Below are 21,756 nucleotides of genomic sequence, written 5' to 3'. Positions count from 1 at the left end.
TTTGATATAAAATGGCATTATGTGCCTGGAAAATACACAATGCAGCCCATTTGATCACTTAAATTTTTTGTTGAAGTTTATTATTTTAGAAGCACCTAAAATTATTTAACCCTCTCTGTAAGTTATGCTTTATTCCCAATATATTTCAACTGAAAAACTGATGAGAATAATTGAGATGTTTGAGCTTTATATGCAATGTCCCATTTAAATGAAATCATCATGTTAGCATCCTTTTGGTTTCCAAAGTCTATTCTCTGAACTTCTAGGGCAGTTTTCTTAGTTGCCATGATGAGTCCAGGTATTCAGGCATCAATACCTGAATACCTGGTGCCTCAGGTTTGACCCCAACCTGTTCTAAAGGTACCAGGTTCTTCTCCAGCCACTTTATTCTTCAGCCGTCTGCTTCACTGATCACGTTTCCAGCCTGTGCTGCTGTAGTTTTAACCACACGCTGCCACCTGCTGGTGTGTTTTCACAGTGACGGAGATGCTGGTGAACGTGCTGAACATCTGCTCCGACGACGAGCTGATGTCCGAAGGGGACGACACGTGTGAGGGTAAGAGTTCTTCTTCAGTGTCTGCTGCAGCTCACATCTTCAGCTGGAGAGGTGACGGCTGACAGGAAGTGTCGTCATGTCCAGCTGTCGCTAACAGAAGCTAGCGCTGAACCTGCAGCTCACTGACTGAGAGCTGAGAAGATCTGGGTCTGTCACACACTGGTGCAAACGCACCGCAGTGTGTTAGTGTACATGAAGGGACATGTCGGCCTGAGCGCGCGCGTGTGTGTAAGGCCTGGCATGCTGCCATGCTGACACACAGCAGGCGTTTAACACTGAATTTGATTAATCAAATATAGCGAGGCCAGATGAGGAAGTGAAACCCTGGAGGAAGTGGAGCTGTTCAACTTCTTCTCTTCCAGCTGCAGAACAAGTCAGGCTGCTGCCAGGCTGCGCTCACACCGCCTCAACGCTCCAGAAGTTTATGAATAATTAGTAACAAAATGGATGATGTAGTAAAATGACCAGCATGGTGAGAAGCTGACAAATCACAATACTGATGAGGATGTACAGTAATTAAGGCCATCAAACATGTTGGTGCTGTGTGTGAAGTTGGCCGGATTTCTTAATCTTGCTTCGCTCCAGTGGAGGAATTCCCACAAGCCTCAGTGGTAGAAATTTTTCGTGATGATTTAGTTCAAAGTAAAGCTGGACGGAATATCAAGGAACGAAAGTGTTCCGCGGTCGCTAGGGAAACGGCTTCAGCAGGACTTTGGTTGATGTGACAGGCCCCACCCACTTTGTAGTTTGTATTCTGCTCAATGAAGAAAGGCCTTTCGGGTCACCAGGTCTCCATGGCAACAATGAGATGCAACTGCGTGCTTCAGTGAAGTGAGACTGAGCTTTTCCACCATTAAATGAAGCGGTAGCTGGACACCAGGGCTCTAAAGAGACTGACCTCTGACCTCTCAGTCAGCTTCACAACGTGTGAACAGCAAGGCGGCCTTTTATTTTTGTACTTGTGTTTAAAGATATCAGTGGAATATTATTTAACTGCAGTAAAATGATTTAGTTTCACTTTACCTCATTTTCTGTTGATGGTCATAAATGTTCACTGCTTATAGCAGGATAATTAGGATTTTATCAATAATTAGCTAATTATTTAGTTTTGTGGCCAGAGGATGTAAGTGTGTGAGAACTCATCCTTTTTCTCTTCCTACGTTCAGGTGGAGCCCCTGCTGCCAGGAAGGAGGTGATCAGGAACAAGATCCGCGCCATTGGAAAGATGGCGCGCGTCTTCTCTGTGCTCAGGTGGGCCCCCAGTCTTTCATGGGCCCCCTGTCTTTCATGGGCCCCTTGTCGTGCTGGAGGGAGATCAGAGTGACGCTGTCGGCATCTTTCATGTCCAGCGGATGATGTTTGGATAGAGCCGTCTCTCTCTGCTCCACTTTCCTGCAGAGATAATGACTTTGTCCGTTTCAACACGTCCTCCTTTAACTCTGAGGAAGTGTGTCACTCTGCTTCCATGACCCAGTTCAGCCTTAGAAATGAATGAACACATGAATAAGTCACAGCAGCGCAGATCATCCATGAAAGGAGTTTTCCAAACGATGCCTGAGATAAATGTTCATCCTGCCGGTCAGCAGCTGACCTCAGGCAGAGAGACCTGCATGCTTTTTGTCCTCTGTGGCTTACCATTGCTGACATGCTTGGATTGTGTTCTAAACTCTTCATGTTCACATGAGGACCAGGCTTGTTTCCTGGAATCCTCCAGTGATGTGAGCAGCTCAGAGATGGATGTGAAGGGGAACAGACCGCACTGTTGCCCTCTACTGCCCCCTGGTGGCTGTAGACCTTACTGACCCTGTCCAGGTAGCACTGTATTTTATTTCAGAGCATGAGAGTAAAGGGGCTGAATGGAAGAGTCAGCTATGGGTTGATTTCTTTTGGGCCCTTGATAAAAAAGAAAACTCAAAAGTAAATTTTTCAAGTCTCCACACTAATTATTGGTTCTCTTCAAGTCTGGACTTTGACTAGGTCAGAGGTTCCCAAACTGTGGGGCGTGCCATTGCAGGGAAGCCGTCTGGATGAAAAAAAACCCAACATGAACGCTGTATGCGCTGGGTTTTTACCTCAGAGTGGCCAACTCTCTGTTATTCCTATGTCAATTTGATACAGTAGGGGCTTCCACACTTCCCATATCTGTGTCCTCTGTCACTTTTATCAGCAGTTAAAACTGTTTAATCTGTAGTTAACATGTGGTAACCTGTTTTTCCGAGGCGCCTTTAAACCAGGGGTGTCAAACTCAATTTCACCGAGGGCCACTTCAGCATATTGACCACCCTCAACGGGCCACATTGACGGTACAAATCAGGAGAGCCCAGGTTCAGTCCTCCAGACTGCAACTTTTAGATGCATCCCTGCTAAAACACCCCAGACAAAAGGTTGACTTCCCTCATCAGCAGCAGCTCAGTTCTGTAGAGGCTGATAATGAGTCAATGATCCAGGTGTGTTAGAGAAGGAACGCATCTAAAGTTGCAGATGGTAGCTCTGGAAAACTAGACTTGAGCATCCCTAGCATAAATGTATGAAAATACAATGTTAAAAATAAATTAAACACCTCATATTGTTAAATAACGCTTTGGAGCGTCTGGTTAGGAAGCGCATTCAAAACCYTTGGTTGAAATGGCGCRTTAAATTCAAGTCTCCATTACAGACCAGAGAAAACTAAAGAGAATGCAACGTTGTGTTAATCCATTTGAGGAGCCGGCAGTTTATCTTGAGGAAATAAATGATGATGCAGAAGTTAATTAGACTGTAACATGCGCAGTCCGCTGTTCAGCCACTGCGGACGCGGCTCCGCCGCTGCGAAGAATTAAAAACCACTGGAAGTAACTCATCTGCTGGAAGTAACTCATCCAGCGGTTTTAACAAATGGAGCTTTCTTGGTGAACGTTACCCAGGAGAGCGGCGTTCTGGAGGAGCTGCAGACGTAACATCTGTCTGTTTCGGAGAAGCGAAACCACGCAAAAAAAAAATAAAATCCTGGTAAAAGCGCACACCGGACCGCGCAGGGTAAAACACTCAGAGTTCAGTTGATCTGTTTGGACCAGACGGATCCAACTGACTGATGAATTAGCACATATTTTTCTGCAGATGGGAACCAGGAGGAAGTGCTTTCAGACTCCAGCGGGTGAAGTGCTGCTAATTTAAGTGAAGCCGCTTAATTTAATTTATTAAAAGTTATTGGAGCCTGAGTGAGTGGTTTTTGTCACTACGGAGAAAAATGTAAATGCATGGCATCATGGCAGCAAAACGCAAAGAACTTTTCACAGTTTTTCCCCCAAACTAACGGAGTAAAGCTGTTGGATGCAGGTAATGTTAGCTAAAAGATGACTAGCTAATATCAATACGTCACTTTAAGCATAACAAGTAGCCTGTATGCTGCTGGATTAGGTCATCCTAACTCATAAACACACATGGTAGTTCAGACTGTTGAAGATTATTGTGGAGAATCTCCATTAGCACCTTGCTAATGAATACTTTAGCAAGGCGCTGTAGTCTCCCCTTCAGAACCAGGTCATCTGGGCTCATCTGGGGGTCATCCGGGGGTCATCTGGGTGGATCTGAATCAGACCCAGCTGTCAGTCAGTCAGTTGTGTGTTTCTGTTCCAGAGAGGAGAATGAAAGCGTGCTGCAGCTGAAGGGACTGACTCCCACCGGGACGCTGCCGCTGGGCGTTCTGTCTGGAGGCCGGCGCACTCTGCAGAGCGGTGAGCCTCTCAACACACACACACACACACACACACACACACACACACACACCATCTTGAGAGTTAGCTACCACTAACTGCCCCTGTGCCTGTACTTACACCCTGAGACTAACTCGAGCCCCCAGGCCCCCCAGACCCCCCACCCTCCCCATCTACACACAGATTATAGACATGGGGGGAGGAGGTCTGTCCTGCCTAAAGTCCATCATGCTGTCCTGAAGAGACAGACATCTGATCTAAAGCTGCAACTTCTGATTATTCTAGTAATGGTTTGATTATTCTGACGATTGAGTTAAGATGATTAATCAATCAATCGGAGAACAAACATTGGAAACAAATGATTTTCATTTCATCATTTCAGCCTTTTTCTGTACAATGTTGGAAATGCATTAAAAGATACAAATAAACCAATATTTCAGTTCATTATTAAATGAGAAAATCAACATTTTCTTGCCTAAAATGCATAATGGAATGAACTTTAGTGAATCATTTGTAGCAAAGCTAAAACATCAGCATGTGGAAAGTTCAGGGCTTTCTGCTGGACTGAACATCAAATTAAACAATAATTACATAAAATATACAGTGCAGGATTGATGCAGTGTAGGTTATTATATTAAGTGATTAATAACTGGACAGCAGAAGGTGCAGTTTGAAAAAAGTGACAATAAAACTTCCACTATTTACAGACAAAGAAGTTTTTATTATTATAAATGCAAAGTGTTTCTATTTTTTGTACAGTTTTTGCTAAGTTACTGCAAAATGTCATCATTTCAATAATTGACCAAACTGATTGTTTTAGCCGCAGTGTTGAGCACTGAGTGCTAATAGATGCTAATGGAATGGTTCTGCTCCGTTTCCATGGAGCCGTGCTGAGGATGGGGGCGGGGCTTGGTGTGATGTTAACAGGACTGATGGATTGCATTGATAAAGTGTCTGACTGAATGCATTGATAACGTTCCCACTCTCTCTCTGTTGTTTTGGGCATGGCACTTCTACTCACGCTTACACAGCCACCGTAGAGGCAGAGGAGGCACGAGGTATGCTACCCTTTCTGTCCGTCTGTCTGTGTCCAACACTGTCTCTGTCTCTGTGGAACTCTGCCTGTGCTTCTGGAAGCTTCTCTGTCCGGACAGGAAACCTTAGAGCAGCAGCTGACCTGGAGGGCAGAAACAGGTTCCATGTAGAACCGAGTTAGAACCTCCACAAAGAGCAGAAGTAGATCTAGTTCAGAACCTGAACTCCTCTGAGTCGGACCGGACCGGACCGGACCATCCAGAGATGAACTCTGAGCCTTCATCTGTTTATCTGACTAAACCGACTCCAGAACCTTTTTTTGCAAGGAAGTTTGCAGACATGGAAGCCTGGCCGTTCAGGTTCATTGTCCTGTTGACCCAAATGCAGGCCCATCCCAGCTGGGCAGCCTGCTGCTGTCACTGGGGACGTTCATCATAACACTTATCATTTATCATGGTACATATATTATAAGATTTTTGATTTACTCCCCAAACTGTCCATATTATTAGAATTGTTGGTTTTGCTATTTCCACCATTGAAAGTAACAATAAATTAGAAAATATGTCAGAGTAGAGTTCCAGTGTGCAGCCTGGTGTGTTTGTGGAGCTGTGACTGCTGCGCTCTGCAGTCGCAGCTTAACGTTACCCAAGAAAGAAGAAATGGCTCTTACTGCTTTTATCATTATCACAGTAGAACCAGATATTAATAAATCAGAGCTGATATTCCACAGAAGCAGGACCTGGTTGACTCCTTCACTGCTGCTCCACCTCCTTTGCTTTTGCCACTCCTCGTTACGTCTCTGTGTGGTCAGAGAGACGGAGTGGGGCTCTGATCCTGCATCATGTTCCCTGGAACGCCATAATTAATGTGAACTCTGCCTGCGTCCTCGTTTTGGACCTGAAGTTCATCCGGTTGTTTCCTGCTGCCGTAGAGACGGACGGAGCAGCAGACTGACAGTCTCTCTCTCTCTGCATCCACCAAGCCTCATTTTCAGACTTCATGTGTTACTGAGCTTTTGAGATGCCAATCAGCTGCTCCCAGTTGTAGAAACGATTGCTTGTTGCCATGGTTACACATCCCTGCTGTCCAAAAGTGAGAGCAAAAATCCATCCATCCAGCCGCTCGGCGACCGTAACCAGAGGGTAGGATTGTCAGAGCCACCGCAGCAGAGCTGCTCCAACCCGCTGCCATGTCAGTGATCACTGTGGGCTCAGAGAACAGAGCTGATGTTTCTCTGATGGGAGAGGTCAGTGAAGTTTCCAGATGCTGCAGCAGGTTCTAACAGCACAGAGGAGCTGAATGTAAAATTCCTGTTTAATGAAACTGACTCTCATTTCCTCCATGCTGTCTTTGTCTGCTCATGAAGTAAGTTTGTCTTTTGGTCACTTTACAGCACTTTGTTCATGTTGATGGGCAGCAGACGTCTGAATAACGTCTGCTTCTGGAGCAGCAGTATTATGGGATGTGCTGTAGCTGCAGCGCTAAGTGGAGAAACAAAGTCTTTAGCTTTTTTTTTTCCAAAACGTTCATTTTTATGTGTTATGCAGATAAAGTTCAGCTTAGTGATTAATCACAGATGGAGACGGCAGTCTGGAGCTGACCTTTGACCTGTCAGCTCTGACCTTCCTAACATGGCTACTGCTGATCCAGTACAAGTCTCAGACTGGTTCTGACTCTGCTGCCGGTACTATGTCTGGTTCTGGTTCTGGTAGTGCCTCTCTAACGGACTGCTCCCTCCCTGCAGCCATCCAAGGCTTCAACCCTCAGCATAAGATCCAGAGCTTTGAGGAGGCTCGGGGTCTGGACCTGATCAACGAGCGGATGCCCCCGCGCCGCGACAGCAAGCAGAACGAGGGCCCCGCCTCCTTCAACAACCTGCCGGCCGGCACCGGGCCCCTCGACAAGAACGGCACCAACGCTCAGGCCTAGCTCCCCCAGGCCTCTCTTCCTCTCCTCGTTTGTCCCTCCCTGCTTCCTGTCCCTTGGCCTCCAACTTGCTGGGGGAGGGGGGGGCGAGGCGGTCCGGTCCGAGTGCTTATTTATTTTCTCATAGAGTAAATATCATAGTATGAGACTGAACCGAGGAAATCTCAAAGCGACCAGGACTGGATGCTTGCTGGTACTCCACACCACACCTCTGTGCCAGCTGTCTTTCTTTCTTTCTGTTTTTTTTTTGTTGTTTTTTTTGTTTTGATTTTTTTACCATTGGGGGAGGGGGAGGGGGGTGCTGCTCATTCAAATGCTGTGTTTGTCCTCACACACGCACACACACACACACACACACACACACACACACATCCATCGTTTTCTTATGCCAACAATAGTGTGACTGAGCTCTATGGAGCAAGTATTGACATTTATACTGTATATGGATATTTTAACTGTTCCTGCTTTTCAATGTGATGGTTTTTCTTTTGGGTTTCTTTTGTACAGCACAGAGATGTGGGAGCTAAAGGGTCATTCCGCTACGTTCTGACTCAGAAAGACCTGCTGGGGTCTGCAGGAAGTCTGACAGTGAGATCTGCTTACTAAAACTGATCATTAGAAGTAAATTAATGTTTTTATTTGTGGAAAAAGAAAATAGTGAAATCATGATGAAATGAATAAATCATGACTTTATCTGGAAGTTGTGACAACATGGGGTCTTCCTGCAGTCCATTCCACCTTCCATCTCATTTCTGATTTCAAAATAAAGGTGGAACTTTTTAAAGACGTTGATGGAATTTGAGGTTTATTAGGAGATAATTATTCTAAAGAAGAACTTTGATTTGGAAAAACTTGGGAACATTTTAAAAATGTAATTTACAGCTATTAAATATTCAAGTGGGTTTACAATCTTGTTATAGCCAAACATTTCTTGAAATTGATATTAAAATGTCAAGGAAAGGCCTTTAAATTCAATAAATTCCTAAAAAATCTTATTTTGGGAAGCTGTATATTCAATCAGATAGTAAAAGGTTTTATTAATCTCTGAGGCTGAATAATCTAACAGTAAACAGAGAAAAACAACTTAAATCCTAACATGAGTTCAGGTTTTTCTGGTAAATGTTATTAGCTCTTATGTGGCTGAAAACCAAAGTTTTAAACCAAACCGATCTGAAAACGACGATCCGGTCCCAGTTGGTATGAAGCGTAGCTGGACAGGCTGTGGTGGGATTCTGGAGGGAGGGGCCGGGGGTCTGAGCCACGCCTCACCTCTCTGAGCGTCTCAGATTGTTTTTTTCTTTACAGATAAATTTAAGTTGTTTTTTTGTTCATGTACTGCAAGGCCTCGTTTATGTAGACGTTTCACTCCATTCAATAAAAAAAACTGAAAAAATCCTTCTTGTGTGTGTGGGTGTGTGTGTGTGTGAATCCTCTGCTTCTACCTGCCGACCCTCGTGTCTCCTAGCAACACGGAGCCTCTGCATCGCAGCTGGCGGAAGGTCACCATGGTGAAACCTTGAACAGTGCGGGGGCGTTTCAATGCTCCCCAGCCTGATCACCGTCTGGAAACTGTGGTAACCACACACACTGGGAACATCAGATCTGTGTGTGTGTTTGTGCAGGGATCAGAAAGCACATTCAGAGCGGTTACAACAGCATAGAACCCAACAGGTTCTAAACTACATGTGTCAAACTTGAGGCCCACGGGCCAGATGTGGGTTGCCATGACTACATATGTGGCCTTCTGGGCTCGAGACGGACTTAAACCTTGAGGTTAACTTATGCTCTTAAATATAATTTCATCAGTCAAATCAAAGCAGTTTTCATCTGTTTACAGTCCAACTTGATGTCAAAATAATTTCAAGGACTCATGGAATGCAGAGACAGCTGATTATTTATATTTTAACTGTTTGATTTCTTGTTTTATCGATGCGTTCGGCCACAACCAAAACTCTGAGGACATTTCTGATTTACATCTGTTTTCTAGAGCGTCTGAAAAACCAATTATAATAGGATGGAACGTTGAGGCAGCAGAGATGTGAATCCAAAGATGACAGTAGTGTCTCATTATGCAGTCAGTTTTTTTTTTTTTTTGGAGAACTACGGCTTATAACTAATGAAAATCCAGACTTCATTATATCAGAAATTCCAACATTGCATAAAAATCTTTAAAACACAAATGTTATGTTGTGGTCTATGCAGTCAGGTAAGGCTTGACGGTTCTCCTGAGAACATTCTGCACTGTAAAAAAAAAAAAAAAAGATGTCCAAAATAAATATGCTCTGTAGAAATATTAAAACAAGTCAGAAAAATGCTGAAGCTTTGAACATAACCATCTGGTGTCTGTGATAGGACTTGTGAAGAAGACTCATCTAGGTGACGTGATCTGAGTTCAGCTACTGACCCTGACACAATTAAAGGACACCAAAAACAAGTTTTCAGTCCAACAGATTTATTCAAGTCACATGACACAAACTGAGCACAGTGTCCTTTACTGGTACCAGTGACACCCTAATGAGCAAAAACCGCCCCTTTAATGTGATGAATACTAACATCAGTGCTCATTAAAAAAGGATTAGTCTCCAACAAAATGGTTCACAGTAAAAACACAATCTATAAATAAAGCTGCCTGAAATAAATAAATTCACTATTGGCTACTGAACGAGGTGAAATGTCCTTCAGTCGGCCGTTATTCAAGTTATAGCGCAGGAAGCTGTCAGAGTTGGATCAGGAAGAGACTGGACTGGTACCATGAAGCTGCTTCCAGTTTCATGTGAGTTCAAACAGGCAGAATGGCTTCTTTAAATCTTAGATTGCCCTCTTTTGGATTACCTGTGAACTACAATGTGGCAGAGAAAGTCTTACTATTACAACTAAATTGGAAGTAGATTTCCACCCATTCCTTATTCCCTCTCAAACTGTGAACCAGTTCAGTTCTTTTGTTCAGTTCTAACCTTAGTTTGGATGAAGACAGACACTATCCTGGTGAGCTAATGTGAGTGTTAGCTAAAAGAAAAAAGAAAGCATTTAGGAAAGGCTACTGAAGGATAACTGAGCATTGAAGTCTGAAACTTTTCTTCCACTATCAATATTCACTTTAGGGCAACAAAAAAACCTTCTTTTATTGTCTCTCAAACATTTTATTTTATTACTTTCCTCCAAAACATTCAGGGACATTTGCTCAAGGTCGCAGCCAACTTTCTAACAACCCTTCCTGAAAATGTTCTCCTAACCTTCATACCTTGCATTATGTTAAAGGCCATTGTTTTTATTCAGAGAAAAAAAATCTTCCTTTTCTAAAGTTGAGTCCTTAATGGTTTAAGCTTTGGACAACAAGTTAGCTTGTTTTAATGTGTCAATGTTTGGGATTAGGCTGGCTACAGAATATTGTCTTTAGCTTTAGGGTCATGCATTTAACACTGCTACCACCACTACTACTAATAGTATAGTTACGGTCAAATTAAAGCATACCTATACTAATTGAAGTACCAGTCAGAATGGCCCACTGATGTTCTGGATGTTACTAACAGAAAACACTTCGTATCCTAATAGAAACACCGTAAATAGTCCAATCGAATTGGTCATTTCTGACTGTATGATAAAACTCCAAAAGGTTCTCCTTGTATGTATGTGTATCAGGTTTCATCTGAATATTATTCAATTCAGAAGCTGAGTTAAAGAAAGAAGCAGGGCTGGGTGAGGTCCTCACATGCTAACAGGAAGCAGCTGGCTCAGTGAACCGAGAGAACAGAGCAACAACATCTATAAGTTAGAAGTTAAAGAAGCTCACTAACAAAAACTAAACTTTTGAATCTTAGGATTTTTAGTAATTCAACAGAAGCTCATTATTAGTAAGTTTTCTTTACAAGTAAATGCCTTAAGATGTTTGTTTTGCTTCCTCCTCCTGTTTTTTAAAGTGTGATGATCAGAAAGAACTAACACCTCAAAATAAATGGTACTGAAAGCCATTAGAATATTTTGATATTTCAATATCAATAAATAGATGGAGTGGTTCCTGTGTAAAAAATCTGAAATTGTAGGATTTTCCTGTAAAGTCATGATTTGTGGTTCTGATTTATAGATCCATCACACTGTCCCATATCTATGGTGTATGAAGACGTGCAGCTTGGACAACAGTCACCTCTCCACATCTAGTACAGTTCAACCAGCTTGCTACATTTTTGAACAATATTTCATGATAGTAGAGTCACAGTTCTGAGACACCATTCATGTATTGTACAGAAGTTAAATAAGTTTATACTCAATACAGCTTATCCATTTAATAATTTGACTTGATCTCATGTTACATCATGCACACACTCAGTTTGTACTGAAGAGTCTCAGTTTGCTGGATCTTCAAAGTAGCTCCAACAGGAAGGCAGGTTAAGCAACTTTCTGATCAGTTCAGCTCATAATCATTGTGGTGTTACTGACTATAGAACATTACACGTCATCCTAAGATGGTCAGATACTCATTAAGTACGGAAAAAATAATATGTTTGACAATTTATACAACGCAGTCCTTACGCAGTAACATTCTTCATCCTAACACACACTCTATACAAAACAGTGGCAACATATTTCCTTTATACACAAGAAAGGACTTGATGTTCATTTATTCATGTTTTGACCCATGAAAGGCTGAACTTTAGATATGCCAACATACATGGCAAAATAAGAAAGTGATGCCAGCTCAAGCATGTGCAGGAAGACGTTAAGCTGCCTCTCCAGGCATAAAACCCCCCAATACTCTTAAAGTACCACTTTAGAAATAACTGACACAGTAAGAACTATGGGGAAGGAAAGTAAGTGTAACACACAACAATAGGTCTTGGATGGACATGAAGGAGGTTTAACAGACTGAGGGACTCCTGTAGGAAGCAGCTACTGGTCAGCAGTCGGCCTCTTTTCAACCCACAGATTAGCAGCAGCTTCACAGTACAGATAACGGCTGATCTCTCTTCAAGATGGGGACCTCTGGAAGTGTAACTGTGAGACTAAATGTCACATTAACAATGATGATGATGATGATGGTGGTGGTGGAGGATATATGGTAGGAATGGTTTGCAAGCAGTGGTGGTTATAAGTGCAGTACTGGTAACATGTCAGAGCATCACTTAAGTTTAGATCTGAGAACAACTGGTCGTCATCAGACGTTCTGATCCAGTCTTCCAGGGATGGGAGCTGTTAGTTGGGGGGTCTGCTGATCTGCTGATTGGATAGCTGACGTTATGGCCTGTTCTTTGGCTCCTCCTCCTTGCAGAGGAGAGGCTTCATCAAGTATTGGTTGGGAATTAGGTCACTTCCTGTTAGAAAAGCGAGGCTTTTTTCTTCAGTTCGTTTCGTCTCCATAACGACAGGCGGTCAAACTCGCCGATGGGCATCCCGAACACTTCCTGGAACTCCTCCTGGGAGAGATGCCTCTGTCAGGACAGGAAGGACCCAGAGTTGGTTAAGGTGCCTTCAGCTAGCGGACGAGCAGGACGACTTTTAATCCACATCCAAACCTTTAGCCCTGGAGGCCAAGACCGGTCAGTTTAAACTACGAGGGGGTCACTAAATTCATTCATTTAAAAAAGCAAAAATTAATTTGTTTTATCTGTGCAACAATAAACAACATTTTTTATTAAATCTGCATATAATTAAAGATTCACAACTTTAAAGGGGCTCCAGACTGTTGCCTTAAATCTGAAAACTGACAGTTTCCAAATGGTCTGGGTCATCAATTGTTTTCTATTTTGTTGGCAAATTTTATTTTTATTTTTTTACCATTCTTGAGTTGTGGTCAGGGGCCAAACAAAATTGTCTCATGGGCCACAAATGGCCCTGGAGCCACACTTTGAACACCCCTGTTTGATTCATTTTATTTTGTTCTCACAAGCTAAGCTGCCCCCAGCAGGCAGATGCTCACCTCCAGCCGTGTCCGGTCCACTCCAGGGGGCAGCTTACAGCGCCCTCTGTGGGTTACAATCAGGGCTTCATACGGATAAATCTGAACAAAGAGCAGAACATTCAGCCGGTCATTTGCTTTCCTTTAATACAGTCAAAATGGAAGCATAACATGACTGAAGCTAAACCTCAGTGTGTTTTAATGGGATTTAATTCTGTATCAGAGGAGACACATGGCTGAATCCACTTCAGGAGAGTATGGAGTGGCATTAAAGCTGCAGGATGAAACTTTTATAAAAATGTTTAAAAAATCAGCTTTTCACATATTTGTGAAAACTGTCACCACAGTGTAATATGAGACCGTCAAGTTGTGAAAAAAAAACTCCTCCACCACCTCCTCCCTGATCGACTACTACTGTCTGAAGAAACTGACCACTCCATCAGAAACAACCAATCAGAGCCAGGAGGAGGGCCTTAGTGCTGTCAATCATGCACATATACTAGATGCACTATTTGCTAATGGTGGACCATTACTGGAAATTTATTCACTATCATCAGTGGCTATGCTAAATAGCCTGAGCTGTAGCCTAGCAGAGAGCAGGGGGGAGGTTCTGAGCAGAGGGTAAATGAGAGTGATTGACGGTGCTAAGACCCTCCTCCTGGCTCTGATAGGTCGTATCTGACCGAGTGGTGAATCTCTGCAGATGGCATAAGGACTACAGGAAGGAAGTGGAGGAGTTGGATCTTTTTCATAGATTATGTTTTATATTGTGTTGAGAAGACATGGTGACAGTTTTAACAAATATGTAAAGAAAATATATTGTTTATAAAAGTTGTTTGAAGGTAGTTTGCATATGGAGGAAGGGGGTCTGCTCAAAGGAGACTGAACTGTTACCATCCTCACTATGAAACATGATAGAGGCAGCATCATGCTGTGGGGATGCTTTTATTCTGCAGAAACAGGGAAGCTGGTCAGAGCCGATGGACAGATGGATGGACATACAGAAGAACTCCTAATGCAGAAGGTACTCCCATGATATTCTTATGCTAGGACGAGCTAGTCAAAGTCCACATCTAGATCCAGCCTGCAGTCACTGCTGTGGCAGGACGTTAATATTCACAGACACTCTCCAAATCTCAGTGGAATAAGTTCATGTTTGCAACCTGACAACATATTTAAACCTTTTTGTGCTGTATTATGTGTGTGTGTGTGTGTGTGTTCATGTGTAACTATCCAACAGGGGACATGCGTGTCATTTTACACTGACCAACAGGGGACTCACCGTTGAAGAGGGGACATTTTGTAGGTCCCCTCTTGGAAATGACCCTGTTTTAGGGTCAGGGGTTGCAGTTAGGACTAAGGKGTGAATTGACTTTTGGTTAGGGTTAGGAAAAGGGTTAGGTATGTGATGGTTAGGGTTAGGAAAAGGGTTAGGGTTAGGCTGTAGAAATGAATGGAAGTCAATGGAATGTCCCCTGTTGGATAGTAGCGTACGACTGTGTGTGTGTGTGTGTGTGTGTGTGTGCGNGTGTGTGTGTGTGTGTGCGTGTGTGTGTGTGTGTGTGTGTGTGTGCGTGCGTGTATGTATAAGTATTAGTTATTATTTATAAGTTCTACATTTCCATCAGTAGGCGAAGGAAAATTATGGAAATGTAGTTCCCTTGACTTTTTAACTTGTTTCCCTTTAAACACGTTAAGTTTCTTTTTAATTTTTTTCCAAAGAAATGAACTCAAAGTAAGAAATATGTTTTGTACTTTTAGTTTCTTAGAAGGCAGTGAAATCATATCCATCTTCTCAGTTATTGAATTTCATTCCACCAGTCACCCAATAAGATACAAATTTGTTTCCTGTTTCTCCTAATTGCTGGTAAAGTGACTTTACATTTTAAAATGTAAAAGCCTTAATAACTGGAGCTGGCTCTGAGATCAGTGTTCATGAACACAGACCCAAAGGCTGGTCTGGATTTAACCCTTTCATTAGGTCTCACCTTCTGCTCCAGGATGCTTGGCAGGGAATTCCCTCTATCCATGCGATCTCTCCGGCTCTCTCCATTCTACACACACACATTTCAGACACACCCTGTCCAATAGCTGCTAAAATATGAGCTACACAAAGAGCACGTCAGAGGAAGCTGAGCAGAGTCACACTGTTAGGTTCCTGTTAGGTCCTGAAGCAGCTAAAGCTGAAGGTTAGCTGTAGTTTCCTGCAGTTCCTCTCCAGACTGCATGTTGCAGCTCCTGTTTAATGTTTCATATCATAATTTAAATGTAAAAGAACGATTGCTTGTGTTGCTACCCAAAAATAAGCTAAGTAGGGCTGCAACTAACAATTATTTTAGTAGTCCTTTGCTTTATCAATTATTCTGTTGATTAATTGATATTGCTGTGACAATTAATCTGAGAAAAAAATTGTCACATTCTGTAGATTTTTCATTTACTCATGTAAGCATATTTTATGCAATGTTAAAAATGAATTTAAAGATGCAAATAATTCAATTCATTAAAAAAAAAACATTTTATTGTATAAAATGCAATAACAGAATTCCTTTAGCATCGCTTGATCATTTGCAGCAAACATGTGAAGTTCAGGCCTTTCTACTGGACACAGTGTAGGGCTGGTCTGGTGATTATTTCTCTGATTGCTTAATTACTAATTGGATAGTAAAATGTGCTTGATAGGAGATTGTTTTTTCCTACAGAAATTGAACCAGGTGAAACTAAAACTGACACTTGAGGAGTTCTAGATAGAACATATTTACAGAAAAATAGGTTTTTGTAAAATGTATGTATTTTTGTACAGTTTTGATTTAATTACTGTTCTGAATGCGTTGTTTCAGGAAATGACCATTTTTAGAGCCAGTTAATGATTAATCAATTACTTAAGTAGTTGACGGTTATTTCAAAAATCAATCATTATCATGATTAATCCGATTAATCCAATTAATTGTTTCAGTCCTAAAGTTAAGTTTGCTTTACTGCCTAAAATAAAAACATATCTTAGCTACATTTTTCTCTTGAACATGAGAGACAGAAACACAGAAAGCTGAGAAAGAACTGAAAACATAGTAAATAAATGATTACTCAATTAGAAAAAGGAATAGTGACTGAAAAGTTAAATTGAAGCAATAAATAAATGTACCTTTATACACCAAATAAATGAACATCTTAACAGTAAAGAGTTGATTCTTTAATCTTAAGTATTCTCTCATACTCCATCCATTAAAAGCTGGCCAAATGGGTTCAGACTGGTTTAGAAGTGGTTCAGAAACATGGTGTGAAAAGATTGGTGCAGCAGGTCAGCAGCAGGACGTTGACATGGCCATGCACATAAGCACACACATGAACACACACTTACCTGAGCAGCTGCAGGACACCAGGACAGAAGGAGAAAGGACACAGAGAGGTTGAGAACAGGAAGTCATCATCACAGAGATTCATTGGGACAAGAAGTGTTCCTGAAACTTCCCATCTAAATAAAGTTCCTTGCAAAAGTATTCACACCTCTATATATTGTCCATATATAGTATGGATATGTTACAACCACTAATAATCTAATATGAACCAGTATAGAGTTGGGAAGTAGAAGGAATCTGTATGGTTTACAAACCTTAGAAAGTTTGTGGTTCAAAGGTTAGCTACTACTTTAACCCAATTAATTGTAATTTTCCTATTTACTTGCATAAGTCCACCTTTGTATTTGCCTCTGGTATTTTTAAATCTGATGCAGAAGCAACATCCACAAACAGCAGCAATGGACAACATAGAGGTTTCTCTATGTCGCCTGAGGGTCCATTTCTGCATCAAAACGATCTGATTGGACTGCTGTTGTGTTCAGGTTGTGCTAAAAGGCTCCCACCTGGCCGTCCTTTATCTCCATCTGTAGAAAACTCTGCCGACTGCATCTAAGGACAGCAGAACAGGAAGCATTCAGGATACCAGGAGCAAACATGGAGGCTGATGTCTGACGCTGCCGGCCTGAAAGCCAGCAGTAACACTCACTCTGGTCAGGGCGGAGCGGGACGGAGACTTTGATGCACTAGCTGACACACCTGCTGAGGAGAGGGAAACAGTGTGGGGTCTGACCGGTTCTTCAGCTGGAGAGGAAACATGTGAGACAACCGATGGACTCACTGCTGTGCATGTGTGTTCTGTCTGGCAGAGACTGTGTCTTCCTCCTGATGTGAATGCTTTTCTCCTTCTCCTCCTTCAGGATCAGACGGCCCAGGTTGGACTTGATCTGCAGACAGAACACAGCCGGTGGTGGAGGATGAGCAGAACACGTCCACCACTGCTCACAAGTTTACATACGCAGCCTTTGAACTGCTATTTTCCAGGGTTATTATTCAGCAGCCTGGATTCAACATTTTTCAACATTTCTTAAGACAACAGTTTGAGGCACAAGCTGGAAGTTATTGGGGATTTTCACTCATCCAAGTCAAAATTATACATATAGGCTGAAACATGCAATTGCAATAATGTCTCTTTTTTCCCTTCAGTTCATCAAACTGTTCCCAGAATCCTTTGAGAGAATCTTGGCCACTAAAAGTGAGCGTCCAGCCAACAGCTAATTATGTTGTTGGCATGCATGACACTTCTAATATGTTATCCTACCAAACACTGCATCATTGCTGTCCTTTGAAATATTAACAGTGCACACACTAATACTTCAGTTATGTCTGAAAGACAATGCATACTGCTGCGATAAAAAAATTAAAAATTCTTCCAAACATTAGAACTGGTTGTGCAGCTAAAGCTGCCATTGACTGTTTCTGATTTCCACAAAAGGCCAGAATGGTCTAAAAGAATTTAAGCATGGCAAGAAAGTCAAAACAGTCAATACTTTTTATGTTTCTATATCTTTCACAGTGAAAGTTCCATATTTTCTACCTAAATGCTGTTTTTAAAAGTTATCGTTTGCTCTACATTGATTCTCCACTTGTAAAAAAAACAAAACACAAACAAAAGAATCAGGTCTAATGAATCGACTTAAAATGTAAACAGTCAGGATGGGTCCAGACCTTCTCCAGCTCCTGCTCCTGCAGCTCCTGCTGCTCCTGCTCTTCTTCTGTCACGTCTTCAAACTCATCTTCTTCCTGAAGTTTCTTCTTCCTCCACTCAATCTCTGTGAAGGTCATCATTGTTAAAGATGCTCACCATGAGTGGTCACTATGGGAATGATAAGTGTGTATTTTGTATGTGTGTGTGTGTGTGTGTGTGTGTGTGTGTGTGTGTGTGTGTGTGTGTGTGTGTGTGTGTGTGTGTGTGTGTGCGTGCGTGTGTGTGTGTTACCCATAGCAGCCAGTGAAGGTGGGCAGGGCCAGTACTCTGTCTCAATCTTGGAGGGCTGGTTGGGGTCTGGAGGCTGGGCAGCGGGGAACTTGGCAGACTGAATGACCCCACTGCCCTCTGACGGTTTGTTAAGGTCTGTGGGGCAAACAGCATCTGAGTGACAACAGCAGCAACAACAACAACCGCTTCATAGAAAAAAGACGGAGAGAACCCAGAGCTTACCCTGTTTGTAGATCGGAGGCTTCCTGTAGATGTTGGAGCCATTATCTGGAAGTTCAAGAGAAGAAGAACAGCTTCTGTTATCAAATTTATCAGATTTACAGTCTGTGGTAGCAGGAGTGTTTGATTAACACCACACACATGTCAGTAGGAACTGCTAAACAAATATTAAACTGTTAAAACAACAACATATATTTCATTTATTGAGCTCTACCTAGAAAAAAAAGTAATCATTGAATGTACTGATACTGTCTTTAGTGTTTAGCTGCAGCTGGGTTTACTTTAGAGTTGTGATGGGAAGTTGCTGCAACGCCCCATGGTGGATGACAGAGGAACTGCATGCTCATAAAAAAAAAAGGTTTAAATGTAAGATTTAAATTTCCAGGATCAAAGAAGACAACATGTCCTTCTAGTGTGTATTTGCGGCTTTTACAGTTTTATACCTCATGTTAGCATTTTAATGAATATTGAGGGTTTTATACACATTCATCCCTTTCGACCATTGCATGGAATTGGACCTGACTCAACACGACTCAACTTGACGTCTCTCTGGGTTGCTGGGCCCAACAACTTAAAGTAATACCACTTATTTCAGGTTGTCTTTCATTTAGTGTGGGGGCTAAAATATCTTTAACCAAAGACAGCACTGCAGATGTTCTCTGGATGGAGTCAGCAAGGAATCCAGAAAATAGCCACATTTATTATGTCTGTGCGAGTGTGTTTGTGTGAATATTTGTGTGTGCGCACTAATTACCTGGTCGATGGAAATGCTGCAGGCTGGTGCTTATCTTGCGACCTGCTTGCAGTTGCAGCGTGGATCCTCCAGGGGAGCCACTGTCGCTCTCTGCTCTGCGACCTTTCACCTGAACAGGAAGCAGCAATCAGATTAAACACAGATTAAACTCTCTCCAGTTTCAGGAAACAATATCCATGGACAGGCTAGGATGGCTACAGTACAATACTACAGATGTATTCTGGGTAATTCAAAACATCTCTAATAGACAAAAAGTGTCCAACACTTTGACACAAAACTCAGACCTGTTTACACTGGTTTATGGTGTTGGAAGAAAAAACATAACAACTTTTCTTTCTTTTTAATTCATACACAAATGATTTGTGGTGGAATTTGTTCAAAAGTCTTGTGGAAATCTCCACACATTCCTGTGAGAATGATGCTCAGCTCCAAAATAAAAGTGCTGTTATACTATATATTGCAGTAACAGTTACTATGGACTGAAGAGCTCTATTGATGGAAAACATAAGTCATGTTTTCCCGTTTGCTTCAGTTCCCGGCCCTCCAGGCAAACTGCAAATCAGTGCCACATTTTTTTATGAGCAACACAAAGCAGCAATTGATGCTGAAGAATCTGATGAAAAAAATCTGAATGAGTGAAACGACCAAACAACTGAGGGCTAGACCTTCAAGTAAGGCGTGGGACATATCAGAAGGGTCTCCAGAGGGTCATCTACTGTGTGAAACATCACAAAATGACCAAAACAGATTTTTACCAAAATACTAATTTACATGCAGTAAGACTGAGTGCAACAACAAGAACCAACAGGAGTTGCAGAGGCACAGAATCAAGACAACTAAGAAGAAATCTGTCAAAACTCAGTTTCTACAAACAAATGGTAAAAATGTCAGTTTACTAGAAAATAATAAGGTATTTATAAAGCAGTCCCCAGACTCCCCAAAAACAAATGAGTTACTATTTACTATTTAAATAGTAGCCTATTTAGCTGATAAGGCTAAAATGAAGCCAAATATTTATGTGTTTGGAGGTTTCTTGGAGGCAAACAGGAAAAAATAAAGTTCTGAAGGATGCCACGTGCTGACTGTGCAGTACTACAAGCTAATGCTACAGCAACTTATAAAGGTCAATAAAGCTGCATCTGCAACAGTGAAGCACTTAGCCTACCAGATGACATAAGCTAAAGCTAACACTACTGCCATCTGTTTAGCTTCACGAACACGGAGAGCTATTATGGTAATCTGACAGTCGGTTTGTGCTCCCATGTCAGAATGTGCTTCTTACTTGCAAAGTTCTGAACCACACAGTTCTCCGATCTACTGTGGTACCAACTACTGAAGGAAAATAATTGAGCCAACAGCTCTGACAGATCCTTAACACTAAAGCAACAAAAGAAACCAGTAACCCTTCGGCTACCCCAAAAAAGAAACATAAAACATTTCCTGTGGTATCAAAAAGTAACAGTTTTTCTCTTTGAAATTCTATGAAAGGTTTGTCTTTGAATAAAACCAGGAGGCTGGCATCAGGTATGGCTGAGAGAACATCTGAGACACCATCCAGCAAGAAAATATTTCTGGAGTGGATTAGAAATGCTAAGACACAGTCTATGGCAACATAAACAAACTATTAAAGCAGAGGAGAAACAGAAATCATTACTGAAGTATAATCTGCTGCACAGGATGGCAACTGGCTGACATCAGGAAATTAAACTTATGGGTATAGAATACCCAAACAGTTCCAATCAAACAAACAGCCAGCACACTGTGCAGAAATTTGAATATCTCTGTGTGGATATAATTATAAATATTTTATGTATATATGCGCAGTATGGTGCCATAGTTGTCTTGCAACAAAAAAGTCCTGAACTTGAATCAACGTTGGGGTCTTGCTGTATGTTCTCATGGACACATTCATTTTTTTCTAGGAATTCCAGGTTTTTCCTTACAGTTCAAAAACATTAACTACAATAAATGATCACTGAGACACTGCATGCATGGTTTGCTGTCTGGAGATGAACTGTCCAAGGTGTATCCTGCCTCTCACCCATTGACTTCTCAAGGCAGAAAACAGTAATGACAGTGGGAACAAAAAAGTTACAATTCAAGACTTAATCTGAAGCAAACACATCAGAGGAAGACATAAACTGTAGCATCTAAGCAGCTTGTAGCAGATCCTACCTCAGGAGACCTGGAGGGAGACATGGCAGGAGGGGAAAGAGAGCGCTGCAAAGACAAAACGATTACCACTTAATGGTTAAGTACTCTGGTACTAATTCTCCAAACCTGAAGAAACATTACAGGTGTAGAGCAGTCTAAGTGTACTTATGCATGCAAGGTAAACAGGTCTCCCATTACTGCTACCCATGTAATGGTGTGTGTGTGTGTGTGTGTGTGTGTG

At 41.9% G+C, this 21,756-nt stretch overlaps 2 protein-coding genes across 7 annotated transcripts in view; one reads left to right on the top strand and one right to left on the bottom strand.

The window, feature by feature from the left end:
• Positions 1-8,604, top strand: part of ppp3ccb (protein phosphatase 3, catalytic subunit, gamma isozyme, b) — a 36,354-nt gene extending 27,750 nt beyond the window's left edge. Inside the window, exons 10-14 of one of the 3 annotated variants that reach the window (XM_008423137.2) lie at positions 479-556; positions 1,723-1,807; positions 4,172-4,269; positions 5,280-5,306; positions 7,028-8,604. In XM_008423137.2, coding sequence (XP_008421359.1) covers positions 479-556; positions 1,723-1,807; positions 4,172-4,269; positions 5,280-5,306; positions 7,028-7,212 — 473 coding nt within the window. In that variant the 3' untranslated portion in view covers positions 7,213-8,604. The remainder of the gene's footprint in view (positions 1-478; positions 557-1,722; positions 1,808-4,171; positions 4,270-5,279; positions 5,307-7,027) is intronic. The other 2 variants (XM_008423138.2, XM_008423139.2) reach the window with 2 other exon arrangements.
• A 1,036-nt stretch (positions 8,605-9,640) lies between these two features.
• Positions 9,641-21,756, bottom strand: part of dmtn (dematin actin binding protein) — an 18,731-nt gene continuing 6,615 nt past the window's right edge. For 2 of the 4 annotated variants that reach the window (XM_017307865.1, XM_008423133.2), the window contains 12 exons: positions 21,537-21,581; positions 19,362-19,470; positions 18,611-18,655; positions 18,389-18,523; positions 18,118-18,221; positions 17,231-17,336; positions 17,099-17,151; positions 16,956-17,001; positions 16,455-16,462; positions 15,088-15,153; positions 13,121-13,201; positions 9,641-12,632 (listed from right to left, as the gene is read on the bottom strand). In XM_017307865.1, the coding sequence (XP_017163354.1) occupies positions 12,519-12,632; positions 13,121-13,201; positions 15,088-15,153; positions 16,455-16,462; positions 16,956-17,001; positions 17,099-17,151; positions 17,231-17,336; positions 18,118-18,221; positions 18,389-18,523; positions 18,611-18,655; positions 19,362-19,470; positions 21,537-21,581 (912 nt within the window). In that variant the 3' untranslated portion in view covers positions 9,641-12,518. The remainder of the gene's footprint in view (positions 12,633-13,120; positions 13,202-15,087; positions 15,154-16,454; positions 16,463-16,955; positions 17,002-17,098; positions 17,152-17,230; positions 17,337-18,117; positions 18,222-18,388; positions 18,524-18,610; positions 18,656-19,361; positions 19,471-21,536; positions 21,582-21,756) is intronic. The other 2 variants (XM_008423135.2, XM_008423136.2) reach the window with 2 other exon arrangements.

Source organism: Poecilia reticulata, linkage group LG12 (assembly GCF_000633615.1).
Source record: "Poecilia reticulata strain Guanapo linkage group LG12, Guppy_female_1.0+MT, whole genome shotgun sequence".
NCBI lineage: Eukaryota > Metazoa > Chordata > Actinopteri > Cyprinodontiformes > Poeciliidae > Poecilia > Poecilia reticulata.
The sequence above is the reverse complement of the archived record's forward strand: the minus strand, read 5'-3'. Positions and strand labels throughout refer to the sequence as shown.